Raw genomic sequence first — 27244 nt, forward strand, 5'->3', positions numbered from 1 at the left:
GCCCGGCCCGCTCCGCTCCCGCCCGCCGCTCCCTTCCCTCCCTCCCGGCTCCCGCCCCCACGCCAGCGCGGGGCTCAGGGCGCAGCGCGCAGGCCGCGGCCCCGCCGCCGGCGAGGCCTCCCTCCCGCCGCAGGTGAGCGGCCCGGCCGCCGCCGCCCTTTGTGTGCGCGCCTCGCCCGGGCGGGGGGGCGGCCCCGGGCGGGCAGGGACCCCCCCCTAACCCCGGGCCCGACCGCGGGGCCTCCCGGCGCGGCGGCGGCGAAGGCCTCGGGGCGCTGTCCCCGCGCTGCCGGCGGGGACGCCCGATGGGGAGCGGCGGACGGCGGGCCGGGCCTGGCCGCGGGCTGCGGCGGCGGCGGTGGCTGGTGGCCTGCGAGCTCCTCGGCCGCCCCCGCGCCCCGCGGCCCTGAGGCGGCCCGGGCCCGGCGGGAGCGGGCCGGGCCATGCCGAGCAAGGCCGCCTCGCCAGTTTGAAAGTACCTCTGCGCTCCCGACCGCGCTCCCTAAATGGTTGTCGCTTCCCACCTCCCACGGAGGGATGAGTTAGGCTGGAGCTGGCGCCAACGCGGGTCCCCGCGCAGAGCCCTCGGTAAGCCAAGGTTGGTATCGCTCTGCCCCGCGGGGAGAACGCGCTTCCCCCCCCGGCGGGCCGGGATGCGGCGCCGGTGGGTTCCTCCTGCCGCGGTTCGCGGTGCCGGGGGAAGGTGGGGCCTGGGCTGTGCTGAAGTTTGGTGCCCCGCCGAGCTCGGGACGCTGCGAGCCTCCCTTCGTGCCGGCGGTCAAGGTGAGCTCTCTAGGAGAAGGAGGGGGTCCTGCGCGCCAGCAGGGCTGCGATGGGGCCTTTGAGCATTTTACTGGCGTAACTGTGCTGGAGGACAAAGTAGCGCAGTGTCCCCTTAGGCAGAGGCGGGTCCAGCACTGCCCAAGCTGTGGGGCACGATCCAGCCTCAGCTGAGCGCCGGAGGAGGTGGGGATGCTGGGAATTGAGGTTCTCTGGTGCTCTTTATTGCTTAGTTTTAAACATAACCTGGAAGACCAAGGATTTCCTTACCCTGAGGGCACGTGGTTTGACACACACCTGGGTGTGCTCTTGTGGGGTTGGGGGCTCGAGGCCCAGGCATGTTACCTGCTTGCCAGGGCCTGCACCTTCCTTCTCTCTTGAGCTGTGGTGACACTGCTGCTGTCTGCTGCTCGCTGGTAGGTTTTACTCTTCTCTAAGTTGATGCCAGGTTTTACTGGACATCTCTAGAAAGACTGGAACTTTTTAGTGTGCACAGTCCTGGTGATGCTGAGTAGCAAGGCCAGGCAGCAACTCTGGCGTAGGTTGTTTGGCTTTAGGGTACTTTTATTCTGTGGTTTGGTAGGAGGTTCAGCCGAGCCATTGTTTTAACTCTTCTTTTATCTTCACAGAGTGATCCCTGTGGGTTCTGTGTTCTGTCTGTGGCTAAGATAACATTGAGGGCAAACCGTCTCTTGAGCTCTCTGGCTCTTCCCAGTCTACAAGCGCTGCCCAGAGAGGGGGAAATGTCTTGCATACATCCCTTGGGTGATGAGCCTGATATCCAAGCTGCGGGAGGAGCAGAACTGCTTCACAAGGCAGTTTCAGCTGGGGTGGGATCAGGTTGGGATTTGCCTTGACACCTGTAAAATCTAACTCAGTAGCTTCTTAATTGCACGGCATTTGGTGCACAGCCTGTGCAGAGAGTTCTCAGGCAGTGCCCCAGCAGCACTGGGAGATCCAGTGACCCACAGCCTACGGGGTAAGGCTGAGCTGACCAGGCCCTGGGCAGTTTTGCTGCCTCTCCTGAGGGCACAATACCCTGGCTGCAGCCAAGCAGAGCCCAACCCTTTCCAGGCTGAGCACACCTTGTACCAGGCCCTTCGCAGAGCAGCAAAGGGGGCTCTGGTTCTGGTTAGCTCCCTCACACTGCCTTCCTGGTAACTTTGCAGGGACACAGGAGAGTTTTCAAAGAGAGCCATGGGGAGAGGTTGAGAGAGAATTGCCCCTCTTTCCTCCAAGACCTGACATGAGCTGTCTTCTTTCTTGCAGAGAGAGCTGCTCCCCGGGCTGCTTCCTGTGCCCTTCCCAAATGTGAGCACATCGCAGCCAGCACGGAGAAGGGCCTTCTCTTGTTTTCAAGGCACTTACCTCTGCCTCCCGTTCTTTTGTCCAAAAAAAGAAAAAGCCAAACCAAATCAGTCCACAAAGAACTTGTGCTGATCTAAGGAGGAGGCTCTGGAGTCACTTCTTTTCTTCCCAAGATCCTTGCTGTGTGCTGGAGTTTCTGCCCTCAACTTCAGGGGATCAGCTACGGGGAATCAGGATCTTGGAATCTTTTGATTTTGGTTTTACTTGAACCCTTTCAACCGGGAAGCTGAAGCTGTCACTGCTAAAATCCCGTTTTTTTTTCCCAAGCATGTCAGAAAGCTGGCAGCAGCAGCAGCAGCAACCACAGCAGCCGCCGCCACCGCAGCAGCACCACGCTGGGGCAGCCGCCCTCCCAGAGCACTCCATCCCACCCAGCACTGCTGACAACCCCTTGGGCTGCGCCGTCTACGGCATCCTGCTCCAGCCAGACCCCGGACTGCAGCACCACCAGCACGCCCCCATCCAGGCTGGAGACCCATCCCACAAATGTGGTGTGTGTGGCCATGACCTCACTCACCTCTCCAACCCCCATGAGCACCAGTGCTTGCCAGGCCATGACCGCTCTTTCCAGTGTACCCAGTGCCTGAAGATCTTCCACCAGGCCACCGACCTCCTCGAACATCAGTGCATCCAGGTGGAACAGAAGCCTTTTGTGTGCGGCGTCTGCAAGATGGGCTTCTCCCTCCTCACCTCGCTGGCGCAGCATCACAACGTCCACAATGGCAATGCCATGAAGTGCTCTATCTGTGAGAAGACCTACAAGCCTCCTGAGGTAGAGCATTCACAGCCTCTCGACCCCTCGGAGAAGCCCTACAGCTGCTCTATCTGCCAGAAAACCTTCAAGCACCTCTCGGAGCTGTCCCGGCACGAGCGCATCCACACGGGCGAGAAGCCGTACAAGTGCACGCTGTGCGACAAGAGCTTCAGCCAGTCGTCCCACCTGGTGCACCACAAACGGACGCACAGCTCGGAGCGGCCCTACAAGTGCACGGTGTGCGAGAAGAGCTTCAAGCACCGCTCCCACCTGGTGCGCCACATGTACGCTCACTCGGGGGAGCACCTCTTCAAGTGCAACGTCTGCGAGCTGCACTTCAAGGAGTCCTCGGAGCTGCTGCAGCACCCCTGCACGCCCAGCGGCGAGCGGCCCTTCCGCTGCGGGGAGTGCCAGAAGGCCTTCAAGCGCCCCTCGGACCTGCGGCAGCACGAGCGCACGCACAGCGAGGAGAGGCCCTTCAAGTGCGACCTCTGCCAGATGAGCTTCAAGCAGCAGTACGCGCTCATGCGCCACCGCCGCACGCACAAGGCCGAGGAGCCCTTCAAGTGCAACCTGTGCGAGAAGGGCTTCGTGCAGCCCTCGCACTTAGTGTACCACCAGCACGTGCACGGCATAGAAAACCTCTTCAAGTGCAACGTGTGCCAGAAGGGCTTCAACCAGTCCTCGGAACTGCTGCGGCACAAGTGCGTGCAGAACGCGGAGCGGCCCTTCAAGTGCGCGGTGTGCAACAAGTCCTACAAGCGGGCCTCGGCTCTGCAGAAGCACCAGCTGGCCCACTGCGCCGAGAAGCCCCTCAAGTGCACGCTCTGCGAGAGACGTTTCTTCTCCTCCTCGGAGTTCGTGCAGCACCGCTGCGACCCGGCCCGCGAGAAGCCCCTCAAGTGCCCCGACTGTGAAAAGCGGTTCAAGTACGCCTCGGACCTGCAGCGCCACCGGCGCGTGCACACGGGCGAGAAGCCCTACAAGTGCTCCTCCTGCGAGAAGGCCTTCAAGCAGCGCGAGCACCTCAACAAGCACCACAGCGTGCACGCCCGGGAGCAGCAGTACAAGTGCATGTGGTGCGGGGAACGGTTCCTGGACTTGGGCCTGCTGCAGGAGCACAGCGTGCAGCACACGGCCGAGGGCGCCTACCAGGTGGCTGCTTGCTTGCCATGAGCCTCCCGCCCCACAGCAGCTTTCAGCTTGCATGGGACGCTCCCGGGCCTCGGCCTCCCCTTCCCTCTCCTCGGTTGTGGACAACCTCCAGGGAGCGTGGGGGAAAGGGGAGGTACGGGGTGTGGGCAGGTAAACTTTCCTCTGTGGTTGATATGCCACCTGTATTGAATTGGCAACAGACGACGTGAACATCGTGAAGGGGTGGAAAGGAAAGGAGGGAGGTGGAGAGAGGAAACTGCCTGTAGGTGCCTGGTGTTCCCTGGACTGTAGTTCACGCTGTACCTGCAGTTCCAATGCTGGGAGCTCAGCTGCCTGCTACAGGCACCAGCCCCTTGTGTGCAGCCTTTTTCCCCTGCCCTGCCTGGCGGGGTTGGTGGGGAGGGCTGAGTGACTCTCCTCCTGGAGAGGGCTTAGGAGCAAGGCAGAGTCAACCCTCCCTTCTCCTGAGGTGTGCTGCTGGGCATGGAAGTAGCAGGTTTCAGCTGCTGGGATCTCCCACCTTCCTTGGTCCAAGCTCAGCTGATGGCACCATTTCAGAGCGTTAGTGTTGATTGACTGCCCCAACCTCCCCTGCTCTCCCTCCTTCTAGAGTGTTGAAAGGGAAAAGCCATGGGGCTGCACAGCTCCAAAAAGCACTTTGGCATTGCTGCTTTTGCAGTCGCTGGCTGTCACACTCTGCAAGGGTTCTGAGGGAGCCTGCGGGTCTCCCCCCCGTCCCTGTCAGCTGCATGGGAAACTGTAGCAAGTGCTGCACTGCTACCAGAGAGCATGGCAAGGAGCACCGGAACAGGCTGCCCAGGGAGGTCATGGATTCTCCCTCTCTGGAGGCATTCCTGTGTAACCTGGTTTAGGCGACCCTACCTTGGCAGGTGGGTTGGACTAGATGATCTCCAGAGGTCCCTTCCAACCCTAAAAATTCTATAATTCTGTGAGAGCATCCATGCCCTGCTCCTAACCAAGAGCCTGGCATTTAAGAGCTGCTTCCTGAGGGATCTAGCTCTCCTGCCCAGACTTGCCCCCAGGGCCCCTGAGCACCCCTTGGGCTGTTAGTGGTACCTCCAGGAGGGTCAGGCAAAGGGCTGTCCCAACAGCTCCAACACTAATGGGTGAGATGAACACTACTAATAACCTACAGCTGCAGAGGTGTTGCCATCACCGACAATAACCCACGGCATGTGCTGGGGCCTTGGTGTCTGATTTGCTGGGGGAACCAGAGCAAGGCAGGAGAATCCTTCCTGGCCTGCAGGCCTGGCTCCACAGGGAGGGCAAGGTTACCAGTGGGTAAAAGAGGAGTGTATTTTTTCCCATCTCCCAGGAGTCCTGTTTTACCCCTTTACTCTTTCTTTACCTCTTCTGTATTTTTCAGGTTTTGCACACTTCTTGTAAACATCACTTAAAAATAAATCTCCCCTAGCAAGGTTGATGCAGCCTCAGGTGTTTTCCTCTGCAGGAATTTTCTGGCTTGTCGTGACTGAGGGATCCATTACATGCCAGTTAGATGCCTTGAAGGCTGAAGATGTGCTTACTAGGTTGCCCACCAGCCTTCCCCTCTCCATCTTTGGAGATACTAAGATGTTAAGTATCCATCTGTGGAGATACTCAAGCCCTGACTGGATGTGGTCCTGAACAACCTGCTGTAGCTGACCCTGTGCAAGCAGGGAGTTGGACCTGATGATCTTCAGAAGTCCCTGCCAGCCTCAGCTCTTCTGTGATCTTGGCTGGTGCTTGTGTGAGGTTGTGATGAGCTGCAAGTGAACAGCAGCCAGTAAGTTGCCCATGTGCTGCACGAGTGAGTAGGATGAGTTTAATAAATGTCCATGGCAAGTGTGGACAGGTTAACCTTGCAGAGGGTTGGAGTGGACCTGCATCAGTGGTGGGGGACGCTCATATGAAAGGTGGAGAAAGGCTTTAGTTTCCATTTCCAGCATGGTGAGGGGGAAGGGGGTGCGTTTTCAGGGACTGGGACAGTGCAGTGACAGGTCAGACCCTGGGGCTGAGTCTTCTTCGTGTGCAGCTTTAAGGAGGTTAAAGCAGACTTTGCTCTCTGCTGCCCAAGGAAGAAAGACTGATGGTGGTTATTTTACTTCATGCTGCCTCAAAGATGTAGAACTTCTACCAAGTTTTCCATCTGTGTTTCTTTTTCCTCTTTTTTTTTTTGTTTTGCCTTTTTTTTTTAAAGCAGTTTGTTAAAATTCATTAAACATACTGTGTAGTTTAACTTGACATCATACTGGATCTTTTTTTAAAAAAAAAAGATGTGATAACTTGGATTTTTAAAGAGCTCTTTGGTTCTAGGTAGCTGTTTTTTGCTGTTTAATATGTAGTAAGTTCAGTGTATGCTTTACTGTAGGAGTAAAAGGAAGTCCAAACCAAGGAAGGCTAATCCTGTCTTTGTAGAAGGGTTTGGTGGTCAGGGAGGTTGTGAGTGTGGGACCAGATGGGGAGTGTGGCACCCACCTGAACCTGCTTCTTGGACAGAGGAGGATGGTGGTGGGCCCCAGACACAGCTCCACACCATGTGCTGGCCACAGAGCTGCCAGATCCTGTCCCCTTGGTATCAGCTGGGCATAGGGACTGTTGGGGAATGTTTCCCTTTGTAGTGAGCAACTGGGAAAGCCCTGGATGTCCCAGTGAGGAGCTCTGGCTCTGCTTAGGACATGGCAACAGCCAAGCAGTGTCCTGGCCAGAGAGACTGATCAGGACTGTGTGCCTAGGGCCCTGTGCCTCAGAAAAAGGGGATGCTGTGGAGAGCTTGGCAGAGACGAGCCCGGGTCCAGGTCTTCAGCCAGTGCCTGTGAGTAGGTGCCTCCCGGTTCAAAAACATCTTAGTGTGGCATTAGAACATCATTATTAGGTCTGGCTGTGAGCCCATGGTGACTCAGTCTCTCTATCCTGTTTGCTGCCCTGCAACAACCCAAATCCAGTAGAAGCCCATGGAGGCTTCAGCTGCCAGACCTTAGTGCTGGGGGCTGGAGGATCTCTATGGAGCAGGCGGCTGAGCGGCCAACCAGGAGGACTCGGGTGTATTTTTATAGGAGCATTTTGTAGTTGGAAGCAGCAGTGTTGTGTACAGGTGGGCTGGGGGAGCAGGTTGATCTCCGTTGCTGTGCCTTTAGGTCATGTTTTGTACCATGAGGTGAGAGGCGATGGAAGTAGCAGGAGGCACATGAGTGTCAGGAGCACAGTGCTTTGTGGGGAGGCAGGGGCTGGCCTGGGAGCCGACGTCCCTGGGGCATTACACTGCAAAGGGCTCTCTGCTAACTGCTGGTGTTTCCTTTTCAAACCAAAGAGCAGTTGTGGCCAGAGCCTCTCGGGAGTAAAACATGTTTCTACTCTGTACCTGTGCTGCACTTCCTTTCTGACATTTGTTTCAGGCGACTTTCAGGCTTCTTCGCGCTGCCTCCGCTTGGCCTCTCGCATCCCTCACACCCAGGAGGGTTGCTGTGCTGGAGCTGATGTTGCATCAGCCCTGTGGCAAGTGCTCGTGCTTGGCTTCAAGACGTGGTTGCCAGACCCCCTGAGGATGCTCTGTAGGGCTGGACAGTGGGTGGTCCCTCCCAAAGGGTGGTTCTCCTAGTAGGCAGCCTGAGCATAGGGTGCTGCTGAGGAGGCAGCAGGGAAGGTTAGGCTGGGCAGAGGTGATGTGGATGTTGTCCAGGACATAAATCCTTCTCTCTAGGGCTGCTGGCTTCCTGAGTCCAGGAAGAAGGTAGTCTGTGACCTGGGCTTTTTTTCTGATCTTCACTTCCCCTTACCCTACCTACAGTCTTGAGCTGTGTCTCAGCCCCATCTGCTCCACATCTATTTTGCTTATACTTTTAAAAGACCTTCTCAGCTCCTTTTCCCTTTGTTCAGTTCTTTAATTGTAAACAGTGTTTTGTTTTTCATCCCTTTTTACATTTTGCTTGTGAAGTCTCTTCCTTCATTCCCACTCCCCCTCAGACCCAAATTCCTCTCTAAGGCTGAGGCTGGATCCAGGTGATACCAAACCACTGATGGTGAGGTCAGGTGTTTGGGACCTGAATCTTGATGGAATCCAGTGGGTGCCTCTGGTCCTCCTCCACACGAGGTCATTCATCTGGCTGGGCATGGGCAGTGCTTGTGGCCTGGCAGTTTGGCTCAGCCGGATCTTGTCTGTGGTACAGCTGGCTCTGGTGAGCAAGTCTAAGCCAGGACCAGGAGCCAGAACAGAGCTGTAGGAAATGGGCACTGGGGGTGAGAGCAGCCTGGTGGGTCCCTTTGCCAGCTCTTCAAGGCTGGTGATTCAGTCAGTGAAGGACTGTCAGATGTTCCAGGGCAGAAGTCATGGCAGTAGGGTGGGCTTGGACTCCTCAGTTAGTTCCCCTGGGAGTGCCTGTAGAGCATCTGTGTGCATCAAGCAGGTGGCTGAGCTGAGTTCACTGTGGCATGGACACCCCCGGGACCATGGGTATGCCCAGGTGGCCCTGCCAGTGCTCCAGCAAGCAGACACCATCCCTGTGATCTGGATGGGGAGATGTGCACACTCTGGTCTTGGGGCCCACCTGCTGGAGTCGGGGACGAAGGGGAAGGTGTCCTCTGACAGAGTTTTGGGACCATCTCTGGGTGCTCAAGCCAGCCCTTGCAGGGGGGAGAGCAGGGTGGAGAGCACTTTCTACACTTCCCTTGGGTAGTCCAGGCTGCAGCCGAAGCCTGGCTATTAATAACAGGCAAAACCCCTTGTTATTCTTCAGAGTCTGACTCTCTCTGTTGGGTGGTGAGTTCACCTGCGGGAAGGTTCCTGCACACACAGGTGAGATACCAAGATGCAATAAGGGCAGGCCAAGGTTTGGGGCTGGCAGCTCCCCCCGGGCCAGGAGAGCTTCTCCCCAGCTGCCAGGCCTCCACTGCCCTGCTGCTTTCTGGACGTGAAGATGCTGCTCTCACAGCATGCCTGGGATGCTCAGTGAGGAGAGCAGGACCACAGGTGGGAGCTGGACCGTGGGCTTGTCTCTGAATGCCTCCGAGCCGTGGATCTGAGGGACGTCATGGCCAGTGAGGTTCTCAGGCTCCTCCTAATCTTCACTCATGACTCCGGCAGAGTTCCCGGGGCTGTGGGAAGTTGCAGCCAAGGTTGATGAGGTTTGTGTGGCTTGCAGTGCCTTTAACACTGCTCTCCGTGTGTTTCTAAGATGATACTCCATGTATGTGTGTGTATATATATTGTATTAACACATCCCGCTCTTCTGTGTGAGTGTCAAATGGTTTTGCTTTACTAATAAATTTATAGTTATTTATACCTTCCTGTGGGTGTGTAAGATTTCTGGAGTGGAGGCCATGTGCCAAGTACCACCTCCCCGTCTGTCTTTGTGCTCTCTCTGGCTCTGCTTGATTTTTTTTTTCTTTTTTCACATTTTCTCTCTTTTCCCTGAACTTTTTTGAGGGAGAAATGACAGTTCATCTTCCTGGTAACCAAAAGTCAAGATGCAGGATATGGGTAGGCTCCCAGGCAAGCAGAGTGTGCAGTTGCCCCTTGATAGAGGTGGAGTGCTCCCTCCCCAGGGTAAAACTCCTCCCTGGGAGCCTCTGGACAGAAGCAGGAGTCTCAGTGTGCCAGAGAGGAGCAACTGTTCAAGAGGCAGAAGCCGATGCCTGTTGTGCTCTGAGCACCCCAGCCCCACACACAACTGTTTGAGCTTTCCCAGGGGTTTGTTTTGCACCCCCAATCCTGTGATAGCAAGAGAAGAATCTGCTACCTGCAGACAACATAACTTGCTCCATCCCACACCCAGGCCAGGTGAGATGTATGAGATGTGTCTCTGAGTCACTGAAAAAATGCTTCTATGCCACAGTTTCCTTGACTGTGAATCAAAGCTGCAGAAGTGCTGGGGCCAGGCAGGATGGGTACTTGTTGCCCACCAGGCTGGAGACACCCATGGAGCCAGGGAAGGAGGAATTTGGTCAAGGGGCTCCAGCACTGCTCCAGGCAGCTCTACCCAAAGACAGGAGCTGGGGCTGGATGTCGAGCAGAGAAGCCTTGCTGGTACCTGCCTTCCAGGGTGTGACTGAGATTAGGGGCAGTGGGAAAGGCTGGCAGTTGAGCAGGACTGGAGGTAAACGGATCAAGCAGCAATTGGCAGGCTCAGCAAGGGGAGGCTTAGCTCAACTCAGCACAGATTTGCTGCCTCCTGCCTTGGATCCTCTGGGGCTGGGGCAGAGCTGTGGGTGGAGCACCCTCAGCACATCACCCTCATCACACCACCTTGTGTCACCCCGCGGGGTTTCAGCAGCTCCACTGCTACTCTTCTGCACGTTCCTGCACCCCCCTGCGCCTGGGCAGGACGACTCCCTGCCCTGCAGCACTGCCGGTGAGTGCCTGGGATAGCTTTGGTGGCTCCAGGGATTTTGAGGATGCTCAAACCTGCTTCGTTTGGGGGTTTTCTTTGCATTATCCGGCACCGAAACCAGGCTGGCTGCTGGGAGCCGGGGTGCTCGGGACAGCTGGGTGCCTGTAATCCCATTTGCAGGCAGCGCAGGGCTAATCCCCGCAGAGCCCTGAGCGGATTGAGGCGGGTTTGGGGGGGTCAGTGGCGAGCTGAGGTGGCCAAGGGAGCCCACGCATCCCAGGGTGGCTTCCCAGGGAGGTGGTGGTGAGTCTGCGGGGGTAAGTGGCAGCGATGGAGGTGAGGGATGTGGCTGGGGCTTTTGCAGGACCACCTCTGCACATCACAGGGGGGGTTGGTGCTCCGAGGCAGAGCTGGAGGATGAGCTGTGTCGGGGGAGCGAGCAGGTCCATGGGGAGTGCTGTTGCAAAGGCAGTGGAGCTGGGTAATATGGAGGGTTTGATGGGCTGCTGGAGGGGCGGGAAAGGCCATGGTGGTCCCCACTCCAAATGGGAACAGTGGGTCTGCACCCCACTTGCTTTTGGAGATAAGACTAAGGCCCTTAGCTCGCTGGCACAAGCCCCATGGAGCTGCCACAACAGGTGGTGGCACTGATAGGTACCTGCAGCGCAGGGGGATGCATGAAACTGCCAGCTCTTCTGTGCCATTGCGGGCAAATCCTGGCTACTTATTCTATTTCTTCCAGCAGCTAGTTTTTTGGGGACCCACAGATGTTTCTGCCCCTTTCTTGTTCAGATATGTCAGAGGAATGGCCTCTGCCCTCCACTTTCCTTCCCAGACCAAGGACAGGCTTATGCTCCAGGCTTTTACAGCTTCACAAGCTTACCTCAAGGGAGGAGGGGATCCTGACTGTCAGGGGGGCTCGCTGAAGCCCTGGGGGGCTTTCTCTGGATTGTTTGGGCTCAGTGCTGTACACTGCCCCTGTGCTTCCTTGGGACCTGCGCCAAAGCATGGGTGGAAATGCCTCTGCTGTGTGGGGCTGCAGGGTTTTCCTTCCTGCTCCTGGGGCATTCACGTCTCCTTAATCCTTTACAACCAGTGGCTGGTAAAAGGCAATTTAATTGGTTTCTGGTTGTCTGGTTTTACAGCCACACTATCTAGTTTTGGGGATGTGGGGTTCTCTGGGAGAGCTGACCCTGTCTATGGTGTGCTGGGGGCTGGAGGTGCTGCTTCAGCTGCATCCAAACCCGGCTCCTTGACTTCCCAAGGTGTGGGCGAGCAAAGGGCTGAGGGCACACATCACCCTTCCTGGGAACCTTGGCCTGTTTAGATTTAAGGAGCCAGGCTTTGGACAGCCCCCTACGAGCCATGTTGAGGGAACTGAAGGTGTCCTGCACACCTAAAGGCTGCATTAATGCAAAGAGCCCAGCGCTGAGCCGCTTCCAACCTGTACCTGCTGCGTGTGGGACTGGGGTCATATGTGTACCTGGGATTGAAAGTCCCATGCTGTGTCCCAGCTGGGCTGGAAGGAGCTCAGGGATCTGCTTTCTTTTGCCCTTTGCAGGCATCATCTGCGAGCAGCAGCATAGGGACTGCCCGAGGTGCTCCCGGGCCCCTCATTGGGCAGTGTGGGGTGTCCTTGAAGGGGCATTTTGGGCAGAGCGTGGCTCTTTGGAAGGGCAGCAGCAGAAGACACTCCCAGGTTGAGCAGTGCCACGTTTCCCAAGCAGAACACCGAAACGAAGGACACCAAGGACCTCTTTGGGCTGCTCTGGAGACAGCGTGAGCAGCTGGTGCACCCGGTATTCCTTGGGGGGTTGCACCCCTGCTGCTGGCCTCTTGTAGGCTGGAGACCCCTCCTCACTGCCCGCAGGCAGCGGGATGATGGGCTGGATCAACCGGGTGGTTCCCCAGCCCCCGGTGCCCCCAGTGACGGAGGAGAGCCCGCGGGCCCCAGCACAGGAGCCAGAGCCAGTTAAGGTGAGCAGGGAGCCAATTTGGGGGGTAATGGGGACGCTGTGACCTATATGGAGAAATGCCTGTGCCTCTGCATCCATCCCCAGCTCTTTGGCACCCAGGGATGCTCTGCAGTATCCCCAGGAGGGATGGGGGCCGGGACACTTCCCTGCTCTGAGCTGCTGGGAAGCAGCAGGAAGGATGGGGAGTCCCTGGGGTTTGCAGCCACCTTTGAGCAGGGACAGTGTCCACCGTGCCTCACCCTCTGACTCTCTGACACCTTCTGCCTTTTACCCTGAAGGCACCAGCAGGAAAAGCCAGTGGCCCCACGGATGTTGCTGACCAGGCACGCACTGAGGGTAAGCCCCACACTGGCTCAGGCCACAGGTCATGTTCCTTTACCAACTGGTCCCCCTCCTGCTGGGGGCTGCCAGAGTGGTGACAGGAGCTTGCCTTTGTTTTTTTTCCCTGCTGCCATTGAAGAACTAGTAAAGAAAGTAGAATTTGTGATCCCTGAGGACACAGGTTCTATGTTTGAGAGGTATGGCTCTTGCACCCTCCAGTGTGCAACATGGTTTGCTTGGGATTTTGCTTTCTGTTGGGGGCTGGATGCCTGGGATGGCGTTCCCAGCCTGACTCGCTCCCTTCTCTGGCAGCATGGGGAGCAGTGTGCGCTTCTGGCTCTCCTATGGGATAAGGAGGGTGATTCCCCAGCCAGTTCCACCCCCAGGGACACTGCAGGTGCTCGGGAAGAGCTTTGAGACAAGCATTGATGTTCCTGATGAGGTAGGAGACAGATCTTAGCAGCGGTCTGGTGTATTTGGGCTTCTACATCTTTTTTTCCTTCCTGTCACTCTCCCAGTGCTAACTGGGAGCACTAAATGTGCCCTGCATTGTTTTCTGCCGTCATCTGTCCCTGGGGAAAGGGCAGAGTTCCCTCTCCACCCTAGGATGGATGGGTTCACCATAGGATGAGCCCCACCTTGGCTGTCGGGTGGGTGACAGTCTGTTTGGCTTTTCAGACAGAGGTCCAGGTCCTTCCGGAGGAGGACGACGGTCTTGGTAAGGAGAGCTGGGAGCTTGCAGTTTGCAACACCCTGGGGGCCTCTCTGGGACTCCCACACCCCACCTCCCTGACTGGTGATGCTAGCACCATTGTCCCCTTGAGCTGGCTGATGGGGGGACCTGAAGGTCCCAGCAGTGCAGGTCCCCCATGCCCACAGCAACGCTCTCCTTGCAGACATAATCCCCTTCGATCCAGAGGAGGATGGCTTCGAGGATGACTTGGATGCCCCCAGAGAGGAGTGGTGGGTCCCCAGCGAGGCTGGCAGGGGGCTGGGGGAGGACAGGAGGGCATGGGATGAGCTCCCTGAGCATGGCATTCTCCCCACAGGGTAGGAAAGCGGGTGCTCAGCTGGCTGTCACAGGGCTTTGAGAGGATTGTGCCGCAGCCGGAGGGGATGAAAAAGCTGGAGGTGAGCACTGCCCAGCTCAGGGAGACTGGGGGGCCACTGGGCAGAGGTTGACAGCAGGGTGGGCTCCTTGCCTTCATCCTCCTGCACACCCCAACTGAGACCTTGGGGAGGAAAACCCCAAAGGAATTCAGTAGAGCAAAAGAGAGACCTTGGGGTGCTGTCCCGTTGTTCTCAACCTGGCTGCATGCAGGGGGGACCTTCCAGTTGGGACCCGCTGGTGGCAACAACACTGGGTTCAATGGTTGTTGTCAGGGAAATGGGGCAAAACTGCAGCAGAGGATGTGTGGGGTTGAGAGTGTGGGTCTCCTTGGGGGGGGCACAGGCCCACACGGGGTGGTGTGAGGCTGCAGGCAGTGCTTTGCCACATCCATCCGTCCCTCTGTCTATCTGCAGACAGAGCAGAAGGATCAGAAGTGTGAAGCCACAGTGGAAGGTGAGCGATCCAATCCCCCTTCCCTGGGTGGCCCTTTCAGAGGAGACACTGTGCCTCTGAGAGCCCAGCTGCGGGTGCCCTTCATCTCCATGCCCAGGATTCCCACTGTGCTGAGAGGGGTGGGCACACGGGTCCTGGCATCACAGCACCACCCCTACATCACTTCTGTCCCCAGACTGCCCATGTCCTCAACCCAGGCTGGGCCCCCAGGGGAGAGGCTGCCAGGGAGGTACTCCAGGCCTGTCCCTCTGTGGGAGGTGACCCTTCCTTGCTTGCTCTGCTTCCCAACAATTTATGACTGCTGCATTGCCTCATCCCCTTTCTTCTTCCGAATAAACCTGAGCAGGCACAAAAAGGACTGAAACGACGGCAAAGCCAAAACCCCACCTTTCAGCTGCCATGAGCACCTCAGTGGCAGAGACACCAGCAACTGCCACGGAGCAGCCAGAGCCAGTGACCACCCTCACCACTCAGTCCGTGGCTCTGGATGGCCTCAGGTAACCACAGGGCAATTTCTGCCTGGGTCTGGTGGCCAGAAGGTTGGCTGATGTGGGAGCAAAGGTTCTGGCTGCCAGTTCTAACACTGGTTTCTTGTCACCAGGATGTTCATCTGGTTTGTCCAGAAGCTGGAGACGGTGCTGCCACAACCAGTGACCAGGGGGAAGCAGGACACACAGGTATGCTGTCTGCTGGATAGGCAAAGAGCATAGAAACACCATGTCCCTGGTGGGGAGGGTGTCCCTTGCAATGCAGAAGCTACTAGATCAGTGCTGGGGCCTGGTGTGGTTTGGGCTGTCACCCAGCTCCTTCAAGAAAACAAATGCCCATGACCTGCTTAGCTGATGAAAACCAGGATTTGGCTTCTAAGCAGCACGAGAGCCTGCAGCATGTTTTCTTTACCATTTCCTTGCCTTTCTGTGCAGTACTACTGGGTGGTGTCCAGGCCCTGGCACCTCACCCAAGTACAGTCTCAGTTCTAAGGATAAACAGCAGCAGCAGGTTTACATGCTCTCCTTTCCTGCTCTTGCCCCCAGGCGAGCTCACCAGTGTGCTCTGCCCCATATTATCCCGTGTGTCCACTGCCAAGCCATCCAACTTGACATGAGAAATCACGTGGGGTATTTAGGGAAATAGGGCCACTTTTACTGCAAGTGGGTATTTAGGTTAGAAATTACTGAAAATGGACAATGAGTCATGTTTCCCTTTTCCTCCTGGCAGGGAGTGGCCTCAGCAACCTTGAGTCCCGTGGAACAAAGTAAGTGGTGGCTCCATCTCACTGTGAGTTTGATTGTTGAGCTTATCAGAAAGGTTATTGGGAAGAGGGGTCACTATCATCTTTTATCCCCTGATCTGCCCTGGGTGCCAGCTTGGGAGCCCTTGGAATCCCCTGGGAAAGCCATGGGAGGCTGTTGATGCTTGAGAAATGGGAGCGGCTGTGGAGTTGTGGCAGGGATTTGGTAAAGCTCAGGGTTTATGGGAATCTCTAAGTGCAGCATCCAACCATCCTCAGGTCCCAGGTTTTGAAGTTAGTGCTGATCTCAAGATCTGTCCTCGAGCTGTGCTGGAGGATGTTTGCTGAGCTGGTGGGATTTGATCAAAGGGAATTCAGACCTGCTGCCTTCTTTCCCTCCTCTGGCATGCTCGCTGCTAAAGCTGGAATGTGTTTGCCAAGCCTGGTGAGAGTTGTCTAGGAAGGTACTTCAGGGAAACAAAATCCTGGGATTAGGTGTGTTAGATATGAGTCTGCATGGTTGTGGGAAAACTTGTTCACACTGCTTCTTGCCTGCCTGTGGAGGGGATCAAGCACCGGCTCTGCAGGCAGTCGGGCTTGGCTTCCCCCGCCAGCCACACTGGGGGATACTGGACAAAATGGCAGAGCCACTCTGGATGCCTCTCTGGATGGACTGGGCAGGGTTGCACAGCCCCATGCAAGTGCTGTCCCTTACAAGGAGTGACTGGTTGGGCTGGGGGAGCTGCTGACGGGAGCAGGGACCCGCTGAGGCACACGGAAGCTGCACATCCCCAGGAACATCCCCCAGGAACACGCCAGGAGGTCGCTCCTGCTGAGCCACCAACAGCTTGGCAGAACCTCAGAGAGTGAAATCCTGGGAAGGGGCATTTCTCCTGTGTTCATACAAACTGGAGACCTGTGCATTGCCATGGAGCTCTGAAAGAGGCAAAGCCAGGGATGTGCTGGGCAGGCACAGCCTTGGTGCACAGCCGGCTTTGGTGCCTTGAGGCATCTCCAGGTCACTTAATTGGGTTGAGCAAGAGATCTGCCCTGGCCCCAGACTGCCAGCACGCTCATTAATGTTTTCCTTCTCCTTTTGTTTCAGGGGGCAAAGGGGCTTAGCGCCTCTGAAACAAACGGAAAACGAAGACCATGGCAAACCAGCCCTTCCCACACCCAAATGAGACCAACCTGAGGAGAAAGTGCAGCTGGGGAGGAAAAGCAATGGGGAATTTGCAAAATAGTCTCTAGCTCCTTCCCAGTTGGGGCAGTGGGGACCCAAGCCTGGCACAGAGATGCCAGCTGCATGTCCCCAGTCCCAGGGCTGTCCCACTTGGCTCCCTCTTTTCTCTGGGAATTGGAGCTATTAGTTTTGCAGGACAATGTCTATGAAATGAGAGCTACAATTTACAGGATGGTAGAAAAGCATCACTCAGGACACCTCGGTGGCAGAAAGCCTCTTGCTGCAGTCTCCCAGCACTCCTGGCTCTCTCAATGCTCCCCTAAAATCTGAGACCTCCAGCTGAAACCCACAGGTTTCTTTGAGTCAACTTCTGCCTCTGAGGTGTAATGTTATAAAGCTCTTGAAGCTCTTGTCAGCTCCTTATTGCTTTTCTTCCACTAACTGAGTGTTTTCTCCCAGCAAGTGGAAAGGGTTCTGGTTTGCAGCAGCAAATCAGATGGGTGAGGTTAATCTCTAGGTGAATAGGTAGGACTTAATGGTTAAAAACCTTTGCCCAGACTCTCCTTCTAAGAGAACTTACCCCAAACTCTCCTTACCCCCAACAACAGCTGCTCCCTCCTGAAGCTCACAGCTCCTTGGATGCAGCATTAACCACAGTGGCAGGAGTGTCTTGGCAGGGAAGGGATCCCAGGAGCTGTCTCCAGCCTGGAGGAGTGCAGGCGGGCACAGCCAGTGCAGGCACACTGGGCTCGATGGGCTGAGAACCCCTACACCCCCAGTGTTGGGTACAGACCTTGGAATCTCAGACTAGGGACCTTTGTGAGGGACCTTTGAATATGATCTGGTCCAACTCCCCTGATTCCCCAACACCTTCCACTGACTTTGGTAAAAAGTCTTTCTCCATCTCTTGTATAAGCCCCCTGATGTATTGACAGGCTGGGCTAAGATCTCCCACCATCTCGTTGCAAGTCTTTAGGCCCATCTAGGCAACCAATAATGATGAGTCGTGAGCCAAGAGACCACCCTGAGATCCATCCCCTGCTTGTACCAGGCCACAATTTTAGTATTTGCCCCATTTTCATATAATGTATGCAAAAGCCATGGTGTGTTTTAAAAGCCACCTCCCTGCTTGCTGTCCCATGTTTTAATTAACAGAGATCTAGAGGGAATATCATGGACACCTTGAGGTGGGTGAATACAGCACTGGTACAAGCGTGCCTGGGTTTCCTGCCTTTCTGTAGTTGAATTTGCATGTTTCCTTTCAGCTTCACTGTGGACATGTGAGTTTTGTTGTCAGGCAGACATCAAAATAAACTTATTTTACAGTAAGTGGATGTGCTTCCTCCTCCTGTTTCTCTGGTGTGTGCCTGACGTGGTAGGATGGGTACCCCTGGGACACAGAGAGGGCTCAACATGGGTCAGACCTGCACTCCTCACCCTGCAGCTGCTGCACAGCTCCCCAGAAACCTGCCATGGATTTGGGCTGGCATCACCCCACTAACCCACCATGGGTTTTTCCCCACTGATGCCGGGCAGTGGCAGCGTGCATGGGATGCTCCCTACACCGTGGCCAGGGGAGTGTTTGGAGCAGGCATGGTGTGGTGCTTGGGTGTTGCAATGTGGGCTCTGGGTTGGGTTTTGCTCTGCAGATCCAGGGCCCTTGGGCTGTGCCAGGGCAGCACTTTGCTGGGAGTTCACAAAGGGAGGGCTTTGGGCTCTTCCCTTGGCTGCTCCTGACTGCAAGGAGAGACAAAATGTGGCCTGGAAATGGGTCAGATCGCTGCTGGTGGAGGTGGCTACACAGGCAGGGAAGCCAGCAGTCATCTGTGTGCAGAAGGTTAAAGCTTTCATAGAATCACAGAATGGTTGGGGTTGGAAGGGACCTTAAATTCATCCAGTGTTAACCCCCCTGCTGTGGGCAGAGTCACTTTGCACGAGACCAGGTTGCTCAAGGGCTTCACAGGGCTTTGGCTGTGCTTGGCACAAAATGGTGAATTTTCTTTTTCCTTCTGGCAAAGGGCCCAAGGCATCTGCCTTTCATAGAATCACAGCTTAAATTCATCCAGTGGGTGGGCAGAGTCACTTTGCACGAGACCAGGTTGCTCAAGGGCTTCACAGGGCTTTGGCTGTGCTTGGCACAAAATGGTGAATTTTCTTTTTCCTTCTGGCAAAGGGCCCAAGGCATCTGCCCAGCACAGCTTGGGGTCACCAGGGCTGCCCAAATCTGTGCAGGCTGAGAGCTGCTTCAGCACTGCAGCATCAAGCAGATGAAACACAGGATCTGTCCTGGCCCTACATCTGACCCCTTGAGAACATGCTCTCACACTCTCACTTCATCACCTCCCTTTCCCCATTCCAATTTCAGTTCATATACCCCCTGGGGAACCCGAGGAGACCCACCTCATCCTGGAAGAGATCACTGATGACCAGGTTAATGAAGACACATGTGAGATGATGGCCTGGAGTCACAAGGCTGAGCCAGAGGCAGATGCTCGTTCCCTTCCCCCCATACAGGAGGAACCTCAGGAAGAAGAAGAAAACAGGTAGGAGAAGGAAGATGCTGTTGATGGGGGGCTCTACATGTTCTCCAGTCACCAGTGTGGTGGCCATGGGAGGGGACAAGCATGTCCCCAGGCATCCCTCCTTGCCAGCACTGGTGGTGGAGCTGGCAACTGAGGTGCCTGTTTTGGAAGAGGGGGGCATCCACCAGAAGAACCCAAAAGGTGTTTCAGCAAATGTCCTTTGCTTCTGGTGTTGAGGTTTGGGTTGGGGCAGGTGGTGGCAGAGCCATCAGTGCAATGCTCACAGTGCCCTGCAAAGGACAGCTGAGGGAGGCTCTGCTTCGGCTCCTGTAAGGTTTTGGCCCTAAAAGCAAGAGGGTTTGGATCTTGTTCCCAGCAGTTGCACGTTCAGCTGTAATGACATTCAGAAATAGGAGTTGTCTCTGTAGAATTCACTCTACTTCTCCCAAAAGAAACGCCTGCTGAGGTTCTCCCAAGGGCTGGGCAGTGTGTTCAGAGCCAGAAGCAGGCTGTGCTGCAGCAGGGGGATGAGAGGTGCCCATGCACACTCACAAAGGGTTTCTGAGACCCCCAAAATGCTCCCTGAGCCCAGCATGGGCTAACACAGCGGTCCCCACCTCCCAACACTGGCAATACTCAACTGCACTAAGCACAAGCAATGCCCTGAACCGCACTGGCTCAGCAGAGGTCTCTCCTGCTCAACCAGAAAACACTGGGCATGCTATAAAAATATTTTTCAGATTTTTTTGCCCCTTACTACAGAAGCTGTGAGAAGCTGTGGGCAGCAAGCACAGCCTGTCCTGGGGGCTGGATTTCATTAACCGGAGGTTTTGGTCAAAATCAGCAACCAGTGACCCTTAAGCACACCCTCTTCCCATGCAGCAAGGGGAATCTGAAGGCTCAAGGACTCTGGTTTTGGGTTCCCAAACTCTTTCCCACTCTCCTTCCCACCTGCTTGGAGCTGTAGACACTAATGGGATGTGGAACAGTGTATGCCCAGTATGTCCCAGCATATCCAACCCCTCTGGGAGGTTGGCTGGGGGATGGAGGGAGAGCATCTCTGGCCAAAGGGGTTGGGGAGACCGGCAGGGCTCCTCATGTGAGGTTCAGACATACTTTGTGGATTTTACTTAATGAGTTTCTCCTTCCCAGACTGTGGTTGAGCTCCCCAAGCACTACCAAGGAGGAAAAGGAGGGGGAAAAGAAGGAGGAGGAAGAGAAGGAAAAATGGGAGGAGGAAGAGAAGGAGCAGGAGGAAGAGAAGAAAAAATGGGAGGAGGAAGAGAAAGAGCAGGAGGAAGAGAAGGAGGAGGAGGAGGAAGAGAATAAGAAGGCAGAGGAGAAGAAGGTGGAGGAAGAGAAGAAGGAGGAGGAAGAGAAGAAGGAGGAGGAGGAGAAGAAGGTGGAGGAGGAAAAGAAGGAGGAGGAGGAGAAGAAGGTGGAGGAAGAGAAGGAGGAGGAGGAGAAGAAGAAGGAAGAGAAGAAGAAGGAGGAAGAGAAGAAGAAGGAGGAAAAGAAGAAGGAGGAGAAGAAGAAGAAGGAGAAGAAGAAGGAGAAGAAGAGAAAGAAAGAGGGGGAGAACAGGAAAGAGGAGAAGAGGAAAGAGGAAAAGAGGAAAGAGGAGGAGGAGGAGAGTGCAGAGTGAGTGTCTCCTGTTGCTTTAATGGCTTTGTTGGAAAGGAGCGTGAACGCAGCTGTTGTTTCAACTGCGTTCACAAGCCAGAGAGGCTGAAACACCCATGGACGAGCGAGCTCCTCCTGGCAGAGCGGAACTCCCAGCCTGGCTGGCAGCTGTGCTGTGCTGCGCTGGGGAGGGATGCGTGCGGGAGGGATGCATTCGGGAGGGATGGGTGAGAAGGGAGCGATGCTTTTGCAAACCGGCTCATCCCAGGGCTCGCTGCTGACGCGGCACCTGGCGACAGGCGAGAGTCTCCTGGTGACACGGGCTCCATCTCCGCCGAGGCCGCCCGTGGCAACCGCGGGCCCCGGCCATCCCCCCGCGGGTCCGGCGGCTCGGCTTGAGCCTTCATCGGGGGGCGGGAGCGCCCAGCTCCGGGAGAGGCTCCATGCTATTTAAACCCACATCCATCAATTCAGGGCAGTCGGAATTGTTATGGGTGCCACAGAGCTGAATGTAAAGAGAGGATTATGTGTTCTGCCTGGAAATACTGCTTAATGCAAGTAGGTACAATTTTACATTTTTTCCTATTGTAGAGAATACACGAGTTCTTGTCAGGCAGGTAGTGACTTTGGTCTAGGTGGTGTTGAGAGACATCTTTCTGCTTAGTTAGGTAGTTTGCTTGGATTTCGCATGAGATAAACATTTAGGGATTTATTACCTGGTGCTACAATATTATTCTCTGTTAATTCCTCTAAAGTAGCCAGATTTTCAGGAAGAAGCTGAAAACGCTCGATTATCCACTACCAAACCCATATGTTTGTATTTCATCAAAATCTGTTCCTGGAGCTTCACTATAGAAACTTGAGCTTCAGTTGTGGGGTGAATGAGATGATGCTTCATATTTCAATGTTTGTTTATTGGGAAACAAGAGGGAAACCAACAGGTTTTCTAAATAAGGATGGAAGGACTTACAATTGTGTTTAAAGGGAGCATAATTAAAATAAAAAAGGGGGGGAATTATTAAAAATACTTTTAAAAATACCTTGGAAAACAATAGGTTTTGAAGACATGGAGGTAAAAGAGAAAGAGCAACCACTGCTTGTGACATACCTCTTCTGACTTTGCACCTGCCAAGGATACAGAAAGATGGTTTCTCGATTTTCATGCATTTAGCTGTCTTAAAATTTTTCTCATTGTCACCTATCCCTGCTTTGCATTCCTTTCCAGGAAAGAGCAAATCAGGAGATAAGTGCACAGAGCCACATGTGAAGTGCTTTTTTTCAGTTATAGGCTATAGTAAAGCAATAAATTTGATCTTGTGAGCCCCTTTGTCAGAATGGTGGAGCTGAGGTCTGCACTTGCTGCTGAAAGAAAATGAGAATTATGTGTCCTGGTAGAGCCTTGCACAGGCAAACGTGGGATTTGGATGGTGCTTTTGGGAAAGCCCTACCTGGAAATTAGGCTCTGGGCTTTTTATTTGGCAAATTTTAATTATATGAGAAATGATTATGCACAGGAGGAGAAACATGCTGCTTGCATCTTTCTGCCTCTGCAATTTTAGCTTGTGCACATGCAATGCCCTGCTTTGTCTATGCACCTCTCACCTGGTCTCCTACACAGTATTTTTTCTCTCCCTCCCAGGTCCCTGCTCTCTTCTCTCCCAACTACCAATGGTGTGGATGAATCCTACATTGCCGAGGAGGCCCTCAAGTTTGAGCAGCAGGCAGTAGCTGAGATAAGTAACCTCGAAGGTGCTCTTGTACAGGTATGGCATCTCTCCCTGCCTGGGCTCAGGTCTGCAATGAGCTCTTGCTGCCCAGTGAGTACCAGGGGCTCAGAGCTTGTCCAGGGGGATGCAGTGCCCTGGGAGGAGCAGGGACTGGGCTGGGCACTGGACATGTTTCCCACCAAGATGTCCCCATCCCTGAAGCTGAGCCAGCAGCATTAGCTGTGGATGGAGGGAGGGCTGTTTCACCCTACAAAGTTGTCACTGAACAAGGAGCTGAGAGTCTGGCAAATAGGGGCAATATGGGGAATCCAGTCAAGCTGCAAAATCTGCTTTTTACTGACAGAGTAGGGCTTTTTCTCCTTAAAACGGCTTTTTTCATTTTGAAGGTGGAAGAGAAGACAGCTGAAGCTGCTGAAACCAATGCTGAAGGTATAACATGTAGCAGTATAACACCAAACGGGGACGAATCAAAGTAGGCAATGTGGTGCCTCATGGGAGGAGAATCCAGCTTCTCCTTCCCTGCTGTTGGGGAGCAGGCAGCTGAGTTCTCTGCAGCATGGGCCTGCATGGGCAGTTGGGGCTTTTCACTGGGGTAAAGCATCCCGTGGGCACAGCATCCCGAGGGTGCAGCATGGTGGCAACATTGGCATGGGCTGGAGCCAGCTCTGAATGGCTGGTGCTTGTGCAGTGCTGAGTCCTGCTGACGTGAAATTAGGGTTTCTCCTTCAGCTGGAGAAAGTACAGGGATAAAAAGGATTTTCTCTACCACTTTGATTTGGGGAATAACAGGTGGCATAAAGCACATTTTAATGTAGCCTTTTAGGAAGCAATGGGTTGGCAATGAAAATTAGATGGTGAACTCCCATCACAGCCTGAGCGAGCAAAGGCAGGTCCCGGAATAACTGCACTGATGTCAGGGAGTTGCACAGGGAAGGGCTTGCCTTGAGTCTTGGTGCAGGCTGATGCAGACCATGCAGGGCACCCCCATTTTGCAGCAGTGCTAGAAAATGCTGCTTCATCAGGAACTGCAGTGATAGAACAAGGAGTAATGGGTAAAAATTGAAGGAGGGGAAATTTAAGTTAGACAAAAGGAAGAAATTCTTTATTGTGAGGGTGATGAGATACCGGAACAGGGAGGTTGTGGATGGCAGTGTTCAAGGCCAGGTTGGATAAGGCCTCGGGCAACCTGGTCTAGTGGGAGGTGTCCCTGCCCATGGCAGGGGAGGATGGGACTAGATGACCTCCAAGGTCATTCCAACCCTTAACATTCTGTGATTCTACGAAAAGGGCACAGTAGGACGGCCACCACTGCAGCCCTGTGCTGCCAACACCTGTGAGCAGCGGGGCAGCCCCAGCGCCCGCGGCAGCCCCGCGTTTTTTTTAACCGCGACGTAAAACCACTCAAAACCACTCTGTGTTTTGTTGCAGCTTCAGACGCCTTGTACTTTGCTTGAAGCACCTAGGCTCCTAGCAGCATGGCCAGGCGGGCCCGGGACGTCGAGCTAGACCGGCTGGTGCATGACAAGCCGCTCGATGGCGGGGAGCCCTCCCCTGCCAGCCGTGGGGCCCTAGAGCTGCTCCCCAATGTCCCCAGCTACCGAGCCGCCGCCTCCCGCGCCCCCGTCCCTGCCGCCAGCAGGCCAAAGGCCGGAGTTGTCAACCCCAATTTTTGCCATGAGGAGCAATCCCCTCTAGGTATTAGAGATGAGTTGGCTTTGACGACGGGCTTTGCATAGAGACGGGCAGGGGGTGACTCCCGGAGTAGTCGCTTTTTGTTGCTTTCGGAGGGAGAAAAAAAAAAAATAAAAATAAAAGCATGCTTCATGTTGCAGCACAGAGGCTGGGGGAAAAAAAAATCCATGTGTTTTCTGCTTCTGCTTCATCACTATGTGCCTTTTTAGCTAACTCTATAGAGTGTTTGCAAATGCTGTGTGTTTTGACCTTCTCTGTCAAAAGCTCTCCCGAAGGACCTGCAGGCAGAGGGTGCAATATCACCACACACACTGTTTTCTCTCTAGCATTCATGCAACCTGCTCATACTACGAGGACAGGAAGGTGGAGGCTTGCTGTTCATGGCTTTCTGCCTTTTCTGCAGCTTTGCTTTGCTTTGTTTTTCACCAGCAAGCCAAATTCTGCTGCTTTTCCTTACATGCAACAGGATTTTAACTTTGCAACCCGAACAGGCAGATTTCTCGGGGATTTAATCAATCCACGCTCTGATCCACTAGTTCCACATCAGCATGAAACAGGAGGGGGTGCACAGGGTCTTTCAGATGTGTGAAAACCTCCCACAGAAGAAATCCTGCAGGAACTCATTGTATTTTGTTAAATGGCTAAGAAAAGAGATGACACTTCACGGCCAAGCCGACTGTGGGGCCTGGCCAAGGCAACTCGCAGCACCATTTCTTCTTTGGACAACTGGAATCTTTCTTTACCCACTAAAAACATCCAACCCTCCTGCTTCTAACCCTGCCTGTGGTAGGAAGCAGTTATTACCTCTGCAAAAGAGAGAAGCCATAAATATTTATTGAAATAGTGCCTTATTCTGCATGAAAAGCAAGTGCTGTGCGATTTGGAGCTGTCATGATCCACATGTTTATGTTCAGAAGACCCAAGAGAATTTTTAGACCCTGGGAGGCAAGTTTGCACTTGGAAATCCTGTGTCCCTGCATAACACCCATAGCTGGGAATCCTAATCTCCATTATTCTCCAAACCATGGGAACCCAACACCCAGATGGAGTAGATGAAATCACTGCAATCTGGGCATGCAGAAGGGAAGCAGGTGGCTGTTCTTAAAGTGTTAAAAACTGGGGAAAAAAAAAAAAAAAGAGAAAGAAATGCTCCAAACAGTTAGGAGAAAGGAGTGCCAGGCGAGAAGGGAATGGAGGGAGAAGGAGAGTCCTCCCAGCACACTGCAAGGTCTGGGGGCAGCACTGTGGCAGCGATGGGGTTTGGGGAGCCATCCCGGCTGCAGGCAGGGCTCTGCACCCCCCTCACCTGCAACTATTGTCCTTCCCCACGGAGCAGGTAATTACCCCACCGTGGAGATCAAGGATGTGGACAGCCGAGGCGATGCTGCAGAGGACGATGGTACCCACTTGCCGGTGCCCGCTGCCAGCGCTCCCAACAGGCTGGCGGTGCCCGGCGCAGCATCCCCCAGGTATGGCTCTGCCCAGACGCGGTCCCGGCCCCGGGGGTCTCACCCCCTGGTGGTGCCAGTACAGGAAGATTTCTGTAACCACAGGGAGCAGCCCATTTCCAGCAGGTTTGGACAGTGAGCCAGGGTGATGTGTGTGGGGCAGGAGTCGCCCCTGTGCACGGCAGAGGAGATGGCAAAAGCCTCACCTGCTGTTTGCATTTTTTTAATTAAGTGGTTAAATTTTGTTTTAGGTTTTTAAGGACCAGGGACAGCCCTGTCTGTGTGTCCTCCTGGAGATGGGCTTGATCCCCAGGCCATGATTGGATCCCGTTTGTCTGTTGTCTCAAGTGTCTGTGCTCCCAAATTCAGAGCGTGGGGAGTCTGTGTGCTGGATCTGGGCCTTCATCACAAACCCTATAATTTTCTTGTATTTTTGCTGAAAGGGTTTGCAGCATCTCCCCCTGGGTTTGTGCTTTCAGATGGATGGCAGATGCCCCGTTCCTTGAAGTGTTCAAGGCCAGGTTGGATGGGGCTTTGAGCAACCTGATCTAGTGGAAGGTGTCCCTGCCTGTCACAGGGGGTTGGACTTTTAAGATCCCTTCCAAAACATTCAGTGATTCCATTCTCAGAGGGATTAAAACTGAGCTTTAAAATTTAGGCTGGAGGAAGCTGATGCTTTTTTGTCTGTTGTTGGGGTGGGTTTTTTCGAAGTTCGTTCTTGCAGAGGATTAAAATTCAAAACCAAAGTGGTTTTTTCCATGCTGAAAATCAGGTGCTATAGTCATTCTCACTTAATAGTTTAGATCTTTTAATGAACAAGCTCCTGGAGGACCAAATGAAATGGCAAAAATGTCCATAATCCAGCCTGTTGAACAGCTTTTCAAACTGGGAAAGAAGAGCCCCAAGGCTTCATGTACAATCCCTGCAGTGCAAATACTGACAGCATTGAGTATATTTGCAGTTACACATGTGAGCATATAAACCTTTCTGCTGTGTCTCCAGGGACTGTCTCAAAACAACACTAGAGGAGGTCCCTTGGTAGAGCTGGAGATTTTTAAAGGCAAGCAACTGCCATTCTCCTACACAAAAAAATAAAATTTAATCATTCTGAACCAGAAGAAAAATGCTCCTCTCCTGCTGGTTTTTCCAGAGTAAGAGGACATCAGTTCTTCATTGAGCAGTCACCCAGTTATCCCTAAGTCACTTCTATTGGCCACAGTCTTGAGTTATTTCCTACATGGGTCTGTGAAGGATTAGAGTGAACGTGGTTTGGACAGAGTCATAAAAGACTCACCGTTAATGAGCCACACGTTGTGTAACTGGAGCCTCAAAACAGGCTGTTGCAGACAGTAAATACCAGGATATTCCAGCTGATCCCATATGGGCAGGGACCCTGCGCGTCCCACACGTCCAGGCAGGCACAGGACAGCCGGATGCCGATGGCCTCTGGCTGCAGCATTCCAAGGGCCACAAAAACAGAGCAATGTTTAGGCTGTGACGGGGCCTTCTGTCCCAGCTGGCTGTGCAGTGGATGGCTGTGTGTGGGCCAGGTGCTGTAGAGTCTCCCTGACAGA

At 54.3% G+C, this 27244-nt stretch overlaps 2 protein-coding genes across 5 annotated transcripts in view; both read left to right on the forward strand.

Annotated features, from left to right (window-relative positions):
- Nucleotides 1-67: 67 nt before the first annotated feature.
- Nucleotides 68-9335, forward strand: ZNF319 (zinc finger protein 319). 3 transcript variants are annotated; one of them, XM_027734029.2, is made up of 2 exons: nucleotides 68-598; nucleotides 2050-9335. In XM_027734029.2, the coding sequence occupies exon 2, from the start codon at nucleotides 2417-2419 to the stop codon at nucleotides 4076-4078; it is 1662 nt and encodes a 553-aa protein (XP_027589830.1). In that variant the 5' UTR covers nucleotides 68-598; nucleotides 2050-2416; the 3' UTR covers nucleotides 4079-9335. The 3 variants fall into 3 exon arrangements, with proteins under 3 accessions (XP_027589830.1, XP_027589832.1, XP_039238811.1); XM_027734031.2 differs by having other exon boundaries at nucleotides 68-588; XM_039382877.1 differs by lacking the exon at nucleotides 68-598 and adding an exon at nucleotides 651-1620.
- Nucleotides 9336-11952: 2617 nt separating this feature from the next.
- CNGB1 (cyclic nucleotide gated channel subunit beta 1) overlaps nucleotides 11953-27244 on the forward strand; it is a 28260-nt gene continuing 12968 nt past the window's right edge. The window contains exons 1-16 of one of the 2 annotated variants that reach the window (XM_039382885.1): nucleotides 11953-12360; nucleotides 12638-12695; nucleotides 12820-12877; nucleotides 12993-13122; nucleotides 13359-13398; nucleotides 13577-13643; nucleotides 13730-13811; nucleotides 14205-14244; nucleotides 14591-14741; nucleotides 14846-14921; nucleotides 15463-15499; nucleotides 19024-19201; nucleotides 20333-20821; nucleotides 22443-22566; nucleotides 22917-22959; nucleotides 25559-25691. In XM_039382885.1, coding sequence (XP_039238819.1) covers nucleotides 12262-12360; nucleotides 12638-12695; nucleotides 12820-12877; nucleotides 12993-13122; nucleotides 13359-13398; nucleotides 13577-13643; nucleotides 13730-13811; nucleotides 14205-14244; nucleotides 14591-14741; nucleotides 14846-14921; nucleotides 15463-15499; nucleotides 19024-19201; nucleotides 20333-20821; nucleotides 22443-22566; nucleotides 22917-22959; nucleotides 25559-25691 — 1805 coding nt within the window. In that variant the 5' untranslated portion in view covers nucleotides 11953-12261. The remainder of the gene's footprint in view (nucleotides 12361-12637; nucleotides 12696-12819; nucleotides 12878-12992; nucleotides 13123-13358; nucleotides 13399-13576; nucleotides 13644-13729; nucleotides 13812-14204; nucleotides 14245-14590; nucleotides 14742-14845; nucleotides 14922-15462; nucleotides 15500-19023; nucleotides 19202-20332; nucleotides 20822-22442; nucleotides 22567-22916; nucleotides 22960-25558; nucleotides 25692-27244) is intronic. The other variant, XM_039382884.1, reaches the window with a different exon arrangement.

This window comes from Pipra filicauda, unplaced genomic scaffold, assembly GCF_003945595.2.
Source record: "Pipra filicauda isolate LSUMZ 115617 unplaced genomic scaffold, ASM394559v2 scaffold289_size944018_pilon, whole genome shotgun sequence".
In the NCBI taxonomy this organism is placed as follows: domain Eukaryota; kingdom Metazoa; phylum Chordata; class Aves; order Passeriformes; family Pipridae; genus Pipra; species Pipra filicauda.